This window comes from Scyliorhinus torazame, chromosome 7, assembly GCF_047496885.1.
Source record: "Scyliorhinus torazame isolate Kashiwa2021f chromosome 7, sScyTor2.1, whole genome shotgun sequence".
Classification (NCBI taxonomy): Eukaryota; Metazoa; Chordata; class Chondrichthyes; order Carcharhiniformes; family Scyliorhinidae; genus Scyliorhinus; species Scyliorhinus torazame.
In genome coordinates, this window is record NC_092713.1 from 69,354,541 (window position 1) to 69,368,308 (window position 13,768).

The 13,768-nt window shown below is 46.0% G+C and overlaps 1 protein-coding gene across 8 annotated transcripts in view; it reads right to left on the reverse strand.

Moving 5' to 3' along the window:
* The window catches only part of LOC140426289 (armadillo-like helical domain containing protein 1), a 146,951-nt gene that overhangs the window by 47,475 nt on the left and 85,708 nt on the right, over positions 1-13,768 (reverse strand). For all 8 annotated transcript variants that reach the window (XM_072510865.1, XM_072510861.1, XM_072510867.1 and 5 more), the window contains one exon: positions 10,278-10,407. In XM_072510865.1, coding sequence (XP_072366966.1) covers positions 10,278-10,407 — 130 coding nt within the window. The remainder of the gene's footprint in view (positions 1-10,277; positions 10,408-13,768) is intronic.

The following is a 13,768-nucleotide window of genomic DNA, read 5'->3' on the forward strand; positions in this document are numbered from 1 at the left end:
GGGATACATGATGGCAGTTCTGGAGCGGTTTGCGATTGGACCAAGATTTGTGAACTGGGTAAAGCTACTATATAAGGAGCCGAGGGCGAGTGTCCGCACAAACAACATCAGCTCGAGATACTTTTCTCTCCATCGTGGGACTAGGCAGGGATGTCCTATGTCCCCCACTGCTGTTTGCACTCGCGATTGAGCCGTTGGCCATCGCATTAAGAAGTTCGGGGGTATGGAAAGGAATAGTGCGCGGAGGGGGGATAGAGCATAGGGTGTCCATATATGCCGATGATTTGCTTTGATATGTGTCGGAACCGAGGGTGTCGATAGGGGGATTATTGGTGCTGCTTCGAGTGTTTGGGTCTTTCTCAGGGTACAAACTAAATCAAGACAAGAGTGAGTATTTTGTGGTGTCTCGGCCGGGGGTGGGGGGGCTGCCATTCCGTAGTGCAGGGGCTCACTTTAGGTACCTGGGGGTGCAGGTTGCCCGGGAGTGGGGGCGGCTCCGCAGGTACAACATTTCTAGTTTGGTGGGGAGAGTGAAGGCTGATCTGGCACGGTGGGTTGGCCTCCCTCTGTCACTGGCGGGTCGGGTACAGGCGGTTAAAATGAACTCGTTGCCACGATTTCTGTTTATTTTTCAATGCCTGCCGATTTTCCTGCCAAAGGCTTTTTTCAGAGAGATTGAGGGAAGGATTACTTTGTTCATATGGGGAAGGAAGGTGGCCAGAGTTAGAAAGGTGCTGCTACAGAGGGGAAGGTAGGCAGGGGGTTTGGGTCTTCCGAACCTGATGTATTACTACTGGGCGGCGAATGTGGAGAAGTTGCGGAGCTGGGTCAGAGGGGTTGATTCCCAGTGGGTCAGAATGGAGGAGAGTTTGTGCAGGGGGTCGGGATTGAAAGCACTAGCAAAAGTGCCGCTCCCGATAGCCCCGGGGAAGTACTCAGGGAGTCGGGTAATAATAGCTTCATTGAGAATTTGGAGGCAGTTTCGCCAACACTTTGGGTTGGGGGCAGGTCAAGGAAAATGCCAATTCGGGGGAACCACAGATTTGAGCCAGGGAGGTGGGATGAAAATTTTCGGAAATGGGAGGAGAAGGGGATTAAGACACAAAAAGATTTGTTTCTTAGGGGTCAGTTTGCAGGACTGGAGGAGCTGGAAGCGAGTATGGGCTGGAGCAGGGGGAAATGTTTAGATACATGCAGGTTCGAGATTTTGCCAGAAAGGAGGTACAGAGCTTCCCGGTGCAGCCGGCCTCCACATTGCTGGAGGAGGTGATGGCGACAGTGGACTGGAGAAGGGGTTATTGTCAGCGGTTTACGGAGCTATTTTGGAAGAGGAGAAGGCACCACTGGAAGGGATCAAAGCAAAGTCGGAGGAACAGGTGGGAGAGGATATGGAGGAGGGGTTCTAGTGTGAGGTGCTCCGGAGAGTGAATGCTTCCACCTCGTGCGCGAGGTTGGGGCTGATACAGGTGAAGGTGGTATACAGAGCACACCTCACGAGGGCGAGGATGAGCCGATTCTTTGAAGGAGTAGAAGATGTGTGTGAACGTTGTGGGGGGGAAGGCCCCGCTAATCATGTTCATATGTTTTGGTCCTGTCCAAAGCTAGAGGATTACTGGAAGGAGGTTTTTAGGGTAATGTCTAAAGTGGTGCAGGTGAAACTGGACCCGGGCCCCCAGGTGGCCATATTCGGAGTGTCGGACCAGCCAGGGTTGGAAACGGGTGCGGAGGCAGATGTAGCCTTCGCCTCGTTGATCGCCCAAAGTGGTTCCTGATGGGATGGAGAGCAACCTCTCCACCCTGTGCCCTGGCGTGGCGGGGGGGAATGGTTGGAATTCTTGACTCTTGAGAAGGTTAAATTTGAACTGAGGGGAAGGATGGAGGGGTTCTACAATTCATGGGCATTATTCATCATGCACTTTCAAGAACTGGATAATATTGAACATTAGGTGGGGGGGGCTGTGTGTGTTGATGGTGACTATGGGTGATTCCTGATTCCATTTTGTCATTTCTTTATGTGAACATGCGGGCTAATGTTTGGGGTTTGGTGGGAGGATGGGATTGTTGGTATTGATATAGGGATTGACATATTTGTTACTGATTATCGTTTGTTGTTGGTGGGTGTAAATTGGGGAGAAAATGTGAAAAAGGAGGAGAATAAAAAATATTCTTTCAAAATATGAGTGATTGAAGATGCGGTTTTCGGATCAGGCTCAGCAGCCATTCATGGACCAACAGAATCCGTGATCAGTAAAACTGGATATCTTAGGTGGACAATCATACCCGTTAGTGAGTGATCACCACATTCTATCCATTATAGTTCCTTTAATGAAATTACCATCCTCATGACAAACCAAAGTTTTTTAAAAAATCATTGTAAAAAAATCATTTTAAAAAAACACTAATAATATAAAACATTAACCTCCGAAAAAAATGTCTCCCGATGTCTGCTGCCTCTGCTCGACTGAAAAAATTCAGCGTAAATAAATAGGTGTAAAAGCTCACCAAAAGTCCAGGTAAGTGGCCCAAGATAGCGCTGCAGCTGGATTTTTCATTCAGCAGCGCAGGGCTTCAAGCAGCCAAAACAAAAAGGTCCGGGAGTTTTAACACCGCGCACTTCCAGCGTGCATGTCTGAACGCCTGCACTTCCAGGCCGTCACACCAGTGACTTAAGTCGCGAATGACGCAGTAAGTTGTGGACCATTGATACATTTCTTAGCGCCTCAGAGGAGCAATCATAAAAAGTATAACAGAGTATTCAAAGGTGGTTGACCAAAAGCTTGGTCAAAGAAGTACATTTTAAAAGTGTCTTAAAGGAGGAAAGTGAGGAAGGGCAGTGGTATGGTGTACAGAGGGAATTCAAGAGTTTAGGACCTAAGCAACTGAAAGCATGGCTCACCAATGTCAAAGCATTTATAATTGGGAGTGCACAAGAGACCAAAATTAAAGAAGCACAGATATCTCAGAAAGTTGTGGAGTTGCGGGAGATTACAGAGAGGGGTAAGTTAATGGAGGGATTTGAAAACCAGGATGAGAATTTTAAAATCAAGATGTTGCTTGACTGGGAACCTATGTAGGTCAGCGAGCAAAGGGATGATAGGGGAATGCAACTTGCTGCAAATTAAGACACTGTAAGAAGTTTTGGATGACCGCAAGTTTACAGCGTGTACAATGTAGAAGACCAGCTAGGAGTGATTTGAATAGTTGAGTCTAGAGGAAAGCACGGCATGGTTGAGGGTTTCGACAACAGATGAGCTCAGACGGAGGCAATTGAGTGATGTTACAGAAGTGGAAATAGTTTAAGTAATGTTGCGAATATGTTGTTGAAATCAAACGTGACACCATGGTTGTAAACAGACTAGCTTAATCTCAGATTGTTGCCAGGGAGAGTACAGAATTATTAGCTAGGGAATGGGGTTCAAAAACAATAGCTTCAGTCTACCCAACATTTAATTGGAGCAAATGTTTGCTAATCCAGTTCTGGATGTCGGATATACGGTCTGATAATTTAACAACAGTGGAGGAGTTGAGAGAGGTGGTGGTGAGGTAGAACTGGATGTCATCAGGGTACATGTGAAAATTAATACTGTCTTCGGATGATGTCGCCAAAAGGCAACATTTGGATTAGAAATAGAAGGAGGACAAGGATACATCCTTGGGGTCGCCAGAGGAGGTAACCGTGCAAGAGCAGGAAGAGAAAACACTGCAAGTGATCTCTTGTGTTGCTCTGTTTCAGTCCCAACAGCGTCGTCAATACTATGGGTATTTCTATTTATCTCAGTGAACCACAAGCCTTCCCTTATATCAATCAAATGACCACACAACCAGTTAGTTAGTTCAAAAGATGGTTTATTTACATACACAAGAGTTATCTCAACATGCAAACACAATATCTACTACGAGTTAAACTACACCTATCAGCTACAATAACCTATACTTAACTTCAGGGCGACCAGCACTGTGCAAATGGATAAGGCCTTTATCTGGATTTCACTTGGCTGGTTTGAAGAAAGTGGCTCTGTCTCTGCTGGGCTCACCCATCAGGTAGCGATCGTTGGTCTTGAACTTGGCTGGCTGTTCCTGCTACAATTGGGTTGGCACAGGCCAGATCCAAAAGAGACAGAACATATGGCTGCGCTCTCTTTTATCCTGCTGGGATTTCGCACTCTTTGGGGCGGTCTATAGCCTTGGACCTAATAGTTCGACAGGGCTCTGATCACTCTCTTCGATTTCGGCCAATAAAGGGGCGGGTGCCTTGGTAGCTGGGCGGGTCCTTAGCAGTCATTGACTTTGGCAGTTGTGCTTTCTGAGTAAGTGGCGCCGATCAGTCTGTGGCTGTACCGGTTGCTTGATTGGAGTTATATTGTCCTGGGAAAATGGGCCATTAAAATGCAAACAAGCGGGGGTTTCGATCAGGTCTGGTTACCTGTGTTTTAGATACACACAGGCTGTGTATCTGTCTGAGTCCTGGGTTGGCCATAAATCCCATGGCCCTTTGCAGGTGGCTACACTGGCTACAATTAGATAGATGAGAATGGAAGCACATGAGAGCAATCTCATTCAGCTTGATAACAGTGGAGAGTTATTAGAGGGGGATAGTATGATCAATTGTATCAAAGGCTGCAGACATATGAAGAGGATTAATGTGATCAGGATTAATTGCTTGCATGAAGAGTAAATGGCGACAAGGATATGTTCGACTGAATGACAAAATTGTAGATTTATTTTACTTTGGAGCAGTATCATATGTGAGATATTATACTGCTTGTTCGTTGCAGTATTTTTAAATATTTGCATAAGTATATTTCTTGTAAATATATGCAGTATTAATTTTATTCTGAATGTCAAAATCTGGCAGGGTAGTGTTTACAGCTTTTTGGAATGAACAGTGCAATGTGGTGGGAACATGTAATTTTTTATCCTTCCTCCAGGAAACATCATACATCAGTTCTGCCCTTTATCAAAATTGGGTACTAATTGAGATCAAAATTACAGGTCTAAACATTTATCAAAACCCATGATGGAGAGTGATAAACAATTCTGCTCTGCCCAATGCTTTTGATTGAGCAGAATTTTGGCCTCATGCCACTTTATCGCTATTCAAGACCTAGGCCCTGATATTCCTAAATTGTGTAAGGGCATATGTCAGCAATTCCTAGGGGTAGCATTAACTTATGTAGTTGTTTACACTGAGGTTTTGCAGGAGAACCACTAACATGAAATCCATTCTGTGATTCTGTGTTCCAAGATGGTTTGAAGAATTTTATATCAATTGGGTATCATGTTGGGATACTGTCTGTGCGGAGTCTGCACCTTCTCTCCGTGTCTAAGTGGGTTTCCTCCGGGTGCTCCGGTTTCCTCCCGCAGTCTAAAGACGTGCAGGTTAGGTGGATTGGCCACGCTAAATTGCCCTTAGTATCCAAAAAGGTTAGGTAGGGTTACTGGGTTAAGGGGATAGGGTGGAAGAGAGGGCTTAAGTGGATTGATGCAGACTCGATGGACCGAATGGCCTCCTGCTGCACTGTATGTTCTATGTTCGTCCTACACGTGAAAGGGCCCCGGTTCCAAAGCGGGCGGGCAGGAACATTATTAAAACTTGCTCACTCAGTGGGAGAAAAGTTTGTAAAATTCCCATTTGTTCATGAACGTTATATAAGAGTAGGCTGAAATTGTGGTGGTGGATGATATGCCATGTGTCTTTAAATTAAAGCTTGTATGTATATGAAGACAGGCCTTCAGGTCACTGCTAGGCAATCTGAGGTGTAACAAGAAGCATCTGGCCTCCCAGTGACAGCCACATGAAATGAGAGCGCTGAAGCGGTGACATCAGGATTCTCCCATCCCACCAATGACGAGTTTGATGGCAGGTGGGATCAGAGAATCTAGCGAGAGCCAAAAGTTGGAAACTGACTGATTTAAAATCATGCTGCAATTCTCCCAATTCTCTCATTGCCTGGTGGCATGAACATCATTTGCAGCTCATTAATGCTGATTAAAACAGCTGACTTTCATCGTCCTGTCAGGCCTTCCAATCTTGTGTCACTCCAGCAGGAAATCACATTGATCTGAAACCTAAGTGATAAAGAGTGGTGTGCATAAGATGGCCCTTAGTTTGCGTGAAACTTTGAAATGAGTGCAACAAAGCCTATCTGCCATATTGCTGCACTTGTCGCTGATGCACTCTCCATCACTCTGCCAGGGCAGACTGTTTCCTGCTCTCCATCTCCACGCCAAGCTGATCTTCATGGACAGCACCATGCTGCTGGACCCATGGACCCTCCTATGTCATTGTCTCAGATCAGTACAGCACACGGGGTTGGGACTACAGGGGTCTCTATTTCCCCGGAGCCCCACACCAGTGGCTACCTGGACAGCACTGTGCTGTGGGACTCGTGCAGCCACCGCAACAAAAGTCTAAAGTTCGAGGTGAGGCCAGGGGAGGTGGTGGGTAGCCCAACCAAGACCAGCAAAGGTGAGCGATGCAATGTGGAAGGAGGTGGTGGGGGAAGGACGAGGGCTCACAATGGCAGTCAGAGGGGCAAGGAGGTGGATGAAGAGGACGAGCAATGAAAGGCAAAGGGAAGACCAAGGGGAGGGAAGCTTTTCATGGCTGCATGAAACGCAGACAAACAAAGGGGTGAAAGTGATTGCAGATGTATTACTGGAAGAGGATGCACAAAGATTCCACAAGTGGTGGGTATAAGTCCAAGTGGGGCATGGGCACTTCGCAAGTGACAGGTTTGGGGGGAAGGTGGTTGAATCAAAGAACAGACTTCTTGAGACTGCTAGCACTTGGTTGCTGACATCCTGTACAGTTTTGTGAAGACAGATGGGCTGGAGATAGTGATATGAGTATGCGGGACTGCTGTTTAAATATGGCGGCAGGACCATTGAACCTGCTAGCTGATGCTGGGCAGCTGAATCAGTTGCCAACCTGCCAGGAGTTCCGGACATGAACTTGCCTCCCAGTGAGAGCCATATGAAACCTTTTAGGGGCAATTTAGCGTGGCCAATCCACCTCCCCTGAACATCTTTGGATTGTGGGGGTGAGACCCACGTATACACAGGGAGAATTTGCAAACTCCACACGGACAGTGACCTGGGGCCGGGATCGAACCCGCATCCTCAGTGACGTGATGCAGCAGTGCTAACCACTGTGCCACAATGCCTCCCCTGACAGCCACATGAAATGACACAGCTGAAACGATGACATTGGAATTCTCATTAACCTGCCTTTACATAAAATGAATGTGCTGCCGCGATTCCTGTTTATTTTTCAATGCCTGCCGATTTTCCTGCCAAAGGTATTTTTTAGAGAGATTGAAGAGATGATTACCTCGTTCACATGGGGAGGGAAGGTGGCCAGAATTAAAAACATGCTACTACAGAGAGGAAGGCAGGCAGGGGGTTTGGGTCTTCCGAGCCTGATGGATTATTACTGGACGGCGAATGTGGAGAAGGTACGGAGCTGGGTCAGAGGGGTTGACTCCCAATGGGTCAGAATGGAGGAGAGTTTGGGTGGAGGGTCGGGATTGAAGGCGCTAGCGACAGCGCCGCTCCCGACGGCCCCGAGGAGATACTTGGGGAGTCCAGTGGTAATAGCTTTGTTTAGAATTTGGAGGCAGCTTCGATAGCTCTTCGGGTTGAGGGCAGAGTCAAGGGAAATGCCGATTTGAGGGAACCATAGATTTGAGCCAGGGAAGCGGGATGGAAATTTTCGGAGATGGGAGGAGAAAAGAATTAGGACACCAAAAGATTTGTTTCTTGGGGGTCGTTTTGCGGGATTGAAGGAGCTGGTAGTGAAGTATGGGCTGGAGCAGGGGGAAATATTTAGATACATGCAGGTTCGAGATTTGCCAGAAACGAGATACAGAGCTTCCCAGTAGAGCCGGCTTCCACATGCTGGAGGAGGTGCTGACGACAGGGGGATTGGAGAAGGGGGTAGTATCGGCAGTTTACGGGGCTATTTTGGAGGAAGACAAGGCGCCGCTAGAAGGGATCAAGGCAAAATGGAAGGAAGTGTTGGGAGAGGGTATGAAGGAGGGGTTCTGGTGTGAAGTGCTCCGGAGGGTGACCGCCTCCACCTCGTGTGCGAGGTTGGGGCTGATACAGTTGAAGGCGGTGTATACAGCATACCTTACAAGGGCGAGGATGAGCCGGCTCTTTGAAGGGATAGAAGATGTGTGTGAATGTTACGGGGGAAGGCCCCGCAAACCACTTTCATATGTTTTGGTCCTGGATTACTGGAAGAATGTTTTTAGGGTAATCTCTAAAGTGGTGCACGTGAAACTGGACCCGGGCACTCAGGAGGCCATATTCTGGATGAATACCAGCCAGGGTTGGAAACGGGCGTGGAGGCAGATGTTGTAGCCTTCGCCTCGTTATCGCCCGAAGGCAGATCCTGTTAGGGTGGAGATCTGCCTCTCCACCCTGTGTCCTGGCGTGGCGGGGGGACCTGCTGGAATTCTTAACGCTTGAAAAGGTCAAATTTGAACTGAGGGGAAGGATGGTGGGATTCTACAATACATGGGCATTATTCATAATGCACTTCTGAGAATTGGATTACATTGAACATTGGGGGGAGGGGGCTAGGAGGGTTGGGGGGAAAAGGGACTGTATGTGTTAATGGTGACTATGGGTGATCCCTGATTCCTTTTTGTCATTTGTTTATGTTAACATGCGGGCTAATGTTTGGAGTTTGTTGGGAGGATGGGATCGTTGTTATTGATATGGGGATTGATATTACATTCATTACTGATTATTGTTTATTGTTGGGTGTAAATTTGGGAGAAAATATGAAAAAGGAGGAGAATAAAAATATTTTTTTTAAAACCTGCCTGTACATAATTAATGAAGTTTCCAGTGCAGAATCTGGCGTAGGATCTTGCCATTCTGGCCAGCGGGAAAGGTGCAGCCAGAGCCACCGACTATCACGCTTCGTCTCAAAATGGGAGAATTCCGCCCACTTCAATTGTCCAAACAATGGCATTTACCTTCCCATCTACCAATGAAAATATGAGCCACGCCTTAAAAGGCACAATTTTCTGGGACCCATTCATCAAGATACAAATATCCCATTAAAGGAGCTTGTGGACATATTTGGTCATATCCTGGGCTCACTGCAAGTATTGTAAAACTTTTTTAAAACTCTTAAGCTTGGGATGCCTTCCCTAAATTCTGCATTACACTTTGAAAAGCAATCCGTTTTAAGATAATTGAGATCTGAGGGTTTCCTAATGGGAACTGAATGTTGCATTATTTACATGTTAGAACAAGAAAGGCAGGTAGCTATAGGTGAAGCTAGATTAAGCAGACAGCAACAGAGAAGTGCCAGATCATCTCAGTGATGCCCATCCAGCTGGGCTTTTGTATCTGCGTGTACTTTCTCAGACATTTCCCAAGAGCATTGTCTCAGAAAGCTGTGCTTTAGTCACAAAGCTTTGGAAGTGACATATTTACTGCCGCCAGATCTGTAACTGAGAATCGCAGCATACACAACCGTTACTCTGGCATGCAAAGTGACCACAGTTCTCAATTCCCTTGCCACAGGCTCCTTTCAGCAAAGCACAGAGAACGTTTTTCATGTCAGTCAATTTTCTGTGCAAGCCTCTGTAAGACATCATCAATGTGGTATTTGCCAAGACAGCTCAATTTAAATAATTTGACCATGCTCCCACAGAATGTCATCAACTGTTTCAATTACCAGGGTTATTGGAGCAATTGACATCCATATGACAACTAAGTGCCACAAATGCTGATGATGAACATTTTGGCCCAAATGATTCAATTTCATAATAATTGTAATGGACTATTACGAAAATTAGAACTTGTATTTAGATAGCAGCTTTCAAGAACAACTAAGTACTTTTAAAGTGGAATTATTATTGTAATATAGGGAAATGTGACAGCAAAGGTCACTTAAGGAGTCATCTGGGGAACATGTTTATATTCAAATTTAATACAGAAATAAAATTTATCATCACCTCTTTAATAGTATATTAAAACATTTTGGCCTAGTTGCAAACATATTTTCTTCACCTGGAACTATTATACAGTACATTCAGTAATATATACATTTATCATGAATTGATAAAATCACTGTAGTTACTTGAGCATGCATTGCCCCAAGATGCAAGAGTTAATTATGCTGATTTCACACAGCAACAGCAAGTGTTTGGAAATCATGGGCTCACTTTTCATGATTTCCCAGCTGATGCCAAGTGAAGCACCCTGCCAGCAAAAACAGACTTGGAAAATTACTCCCATAATAATATGCTTACTTCCAATGTCAAACTAGCATGCCTTTGACTGTCAGCATGGTCCAGATTCCCCATAGCAATCAGGAGGTTATGCACCACTCTGAATTGCAGCAATTCCTCAGCGATCTCAGCAGATTCTTGAATGAGTATACTGTGAAAGGCAAAAGATTATAAAATAGATACAAGACATATTCTGCAATTGGAATGAATAATAATTAATTTTACTTCTGCACCCAAAATCTGTTTTACTTCTCTTGAAAAGAAGTAAGTCCTCATCTAGATATCAGTGCTAGGAAATAGGCCACTTTTGTGATCATTGGCAATAAGCATTCTAGGTCAAATACAACAGTAGCTAAATGCAGAGTAAAGCACTGTGTGTAAATTATGTATCTTGGCCACAAATTCAAAAGAACATCACCTAATGCATGTTTCCTATTCACATTATCTGTTCCAATTGATACTGAAATGTTTGTATCAATTGTCAACTATTAACACTTGCATTTATGTAGCACCTTTCATAATCGCAGGCCATCATAAAGCATTTCATAAAGCCGATCTGGCAAGGTGGGACGGCCTTCCTCTGTCACTGGCAGGTCGGGTACAGGCGGTTAAAATGAATATGTTGCCGGGATTCCTGTTTATTTTTCAATGCCTACCGATTTTCCTGCCAAAGTCTTTTTTCAGGGAGATTGAGGGAAGGATTACCTCATTCATATGGGGAGGCAAGGTGGCCAGAGTGAGAAAGGTGCTGCTACAGAGGGGAAGGCAGGCAGGGGGTTTGGGTCTCCCAAACTTGTTGTACTACTACTGGGCGGCGAATGTGGAGAAAGTGCGGAGCTGGGTCAGAGGGGTGGATTCTCAGTGGGTCAGAATGGAGGAGAGTTTGTGCAGTGGGTCGGGGCTGAAGGCACTTGCAACAGCGCCGCTCCCGATAGCTCCGGGGAAATATTCAGGGAGTCCGGTAATAATAGCTTCATTGAAAATCTGGAGGCAGTTTCACCAACACTTCGGGTTGGTTTTAGGGTCAAGGGAAATGCCGATTCGGGGGAACCACAGATTTGAGCCAGGGAGGTGGGATGGAAGTTTTCGGAAATGGGAAGAGAAGGGGATTAAGACGCTAAAAGATTTGTTTCTTCGGGGTCGGTTTGGAGGATTGAGGGAGCTGGAAGCGAAGTATGGGCTAGAGCAGGGAGAAGGGTTTAGGTACATGCAGGTTCGGGATTTTGCCAGGATGGAGATACAGAGCTTCCCAGAGGAACCGGCCTCCACATTGCTGGAGGAGGTGTTGACGACAAGGGGACTGGAGAAGGGGGCAGTGTCAGCGGTGTACGGAGCTATTCTGGAAGAGGATAAGGCACCACTGGAAGGGATCAAAGCAAAGTGGGAGGAAGAGCTGGGAGAGGTTATAGAGGAAGGGGTCTGGTGTGAGGTGCTCCGGAGAGTGAATGCCTCCACCTCATGTGCAAGGTTGGGGCTGATACAGCTGAAGGTGGTATATAGAGCGCACCTCACGAGGGCGAGGATGAGCTGTTTTTTTGAAGGAGTAGAGGATGTGTGTGAGCGTTGCGGGGGGGGGGGGGCCGCGAATCACGTTCATATGTTTTGGTCCTGTCCAAAGCTAGGGGAGTACTGGAAGGAGGTGTTTTGGGTAATTTCCAAGGTGGTGCGTGTGAAACTGGACCCAGGTCCCCAGGAGGCCATATTCGGGGTGTCGGACCAGCCAGGGTTGGAAACTGGAGCGGAGGCAGATATCATAGCCTTCGCCTCGTTGATCGCCCGAAGGCGGATCCTGCTGGGATGGAGAGCAGCCTCTCCACCCACTGCCCTGGCGTGGCGGGGGGACCTGTTGGAATACTTGACCCTTGAGAAGGTTAAGTTCGAACTGAGGGGAAGCTCGGAGGGGTTCTACAAGTCATGGGCACTATTTATTATGCACTTTCAAGAACTGGATAACATCAAACATTAGTTTGTGGGGGGTGGGGGGCTGTGTAGATTGAGGGTGACTATGGGTAATCCCAGATTCCTTTTTGTCATTTGTTTATGTAAACATGTGGGCTGAGGTTTGAGGGTTGGTGGGCGGATGGGATCGTTGTTATTATGGGGATTGACATATCTTGCTGATTATTGTTTATTTTTGATGGGTGTAAATGTGGGAGAAAATGTGAAAAAGGAGGAGAATATAAAAAAATAAAAAATAAAGCATTTCATAACCAATTAAGTACTTTTTGAAGAGTACTCATTGTTGTAATGTAAGAAAAGGGGCAGTCAATTTATGCACAGACCCCAGCACAGGTGAGTGATGGCAGGAGGGGTCGTGGTATCGGCTGGAGGGGAAGAGGGAATGGGTCAGCAGCAAGAGCAGGGAGTGGCTTTCAAAAGGCTCACCTTTCCAATGCTCAGTCCTTAATCAGATATTCAGTGCCTTTGAACGTGGGACCCCTGCCGCATTGGGTTAATGCCAGAAGAAGTGGGATAAAGCCCTGAAGGGGACATGAATTGGCCACTTAAGGACCTCAATTGGTACCTGGGTGGGAAGGGATTTCATACATGAAATGTAAGCCTATGAATTTACACCAGGCTTTACCTGCTCCATGCTAGAAATATGGAATCGGCCCTTTTATTCTCTGTCAATCTATCAATATGTTAAATATCATATATTGTGTGCACATCCTAGCCAAAGAGTTATGCTTAAAAAATCTAATCCCAACATTTTATAATTGCATCTCTCCAAATGCTTTGGAAATAAAATGTTCATTTTTGTTTTTCACTAACTGGAATTTCTGGAGTCCAAAATAAGATTTTTTTTAAATTCAAATTTCAAATAGACTCTTTGTAATGACTTAGAACAGGCCTTTGAGATTGGCCAATTAGAATACGAGTTCCCTGATTAGTGGCCCAATCAGGGGACCCCTTTCTGTGTATATAACAGGGAGCGTCAGATCCTCTGCACTCCCAGTGTAGACAGCAAGCTGAGTGTACATGGTTGGTCGGCTGTTGGTCTTGTAAAGAAAAGGAATTCTGGTGAAGAGACTTCTGCCTTTGTGGACTTATTACAATCTTACATTGAGAAGTTGTCTTCCACATGGTTAAACCAACAACCTCTCTTTCTGCCCCCCCCCCCAATATTATAAAACAGAGGAAGTTCCAACTCACTGCAAAGTGCCATAGGAGATCTGTCAGTACACCATACGTTGCCTTAGTTTGTCAACAATTGGTCAACTGAGAGGTGATTGGGGGAGCTGCTGTTTAGATTAGTAGGGGGAAGCTTTAGGTACCTCGGCATTCAAGTGGCGCGGGAATGGGACCCGCTGCATAAATTAAATCTGGCCCGACTAGTAGACCAAATGATGGACGATTTTCGGAGATGGGACGCACTTCCGTTGTCATTGGCTGGGAGGGTGCAGACGGTGAAGATGACGATCCTCCCGAGATTCCTGTTTGTATTTCAGTATCTCCCCATCTTTATTCCGCGGTTCTTTTTTAAACGGGTCAACAAAGTGATCACTGGCTTT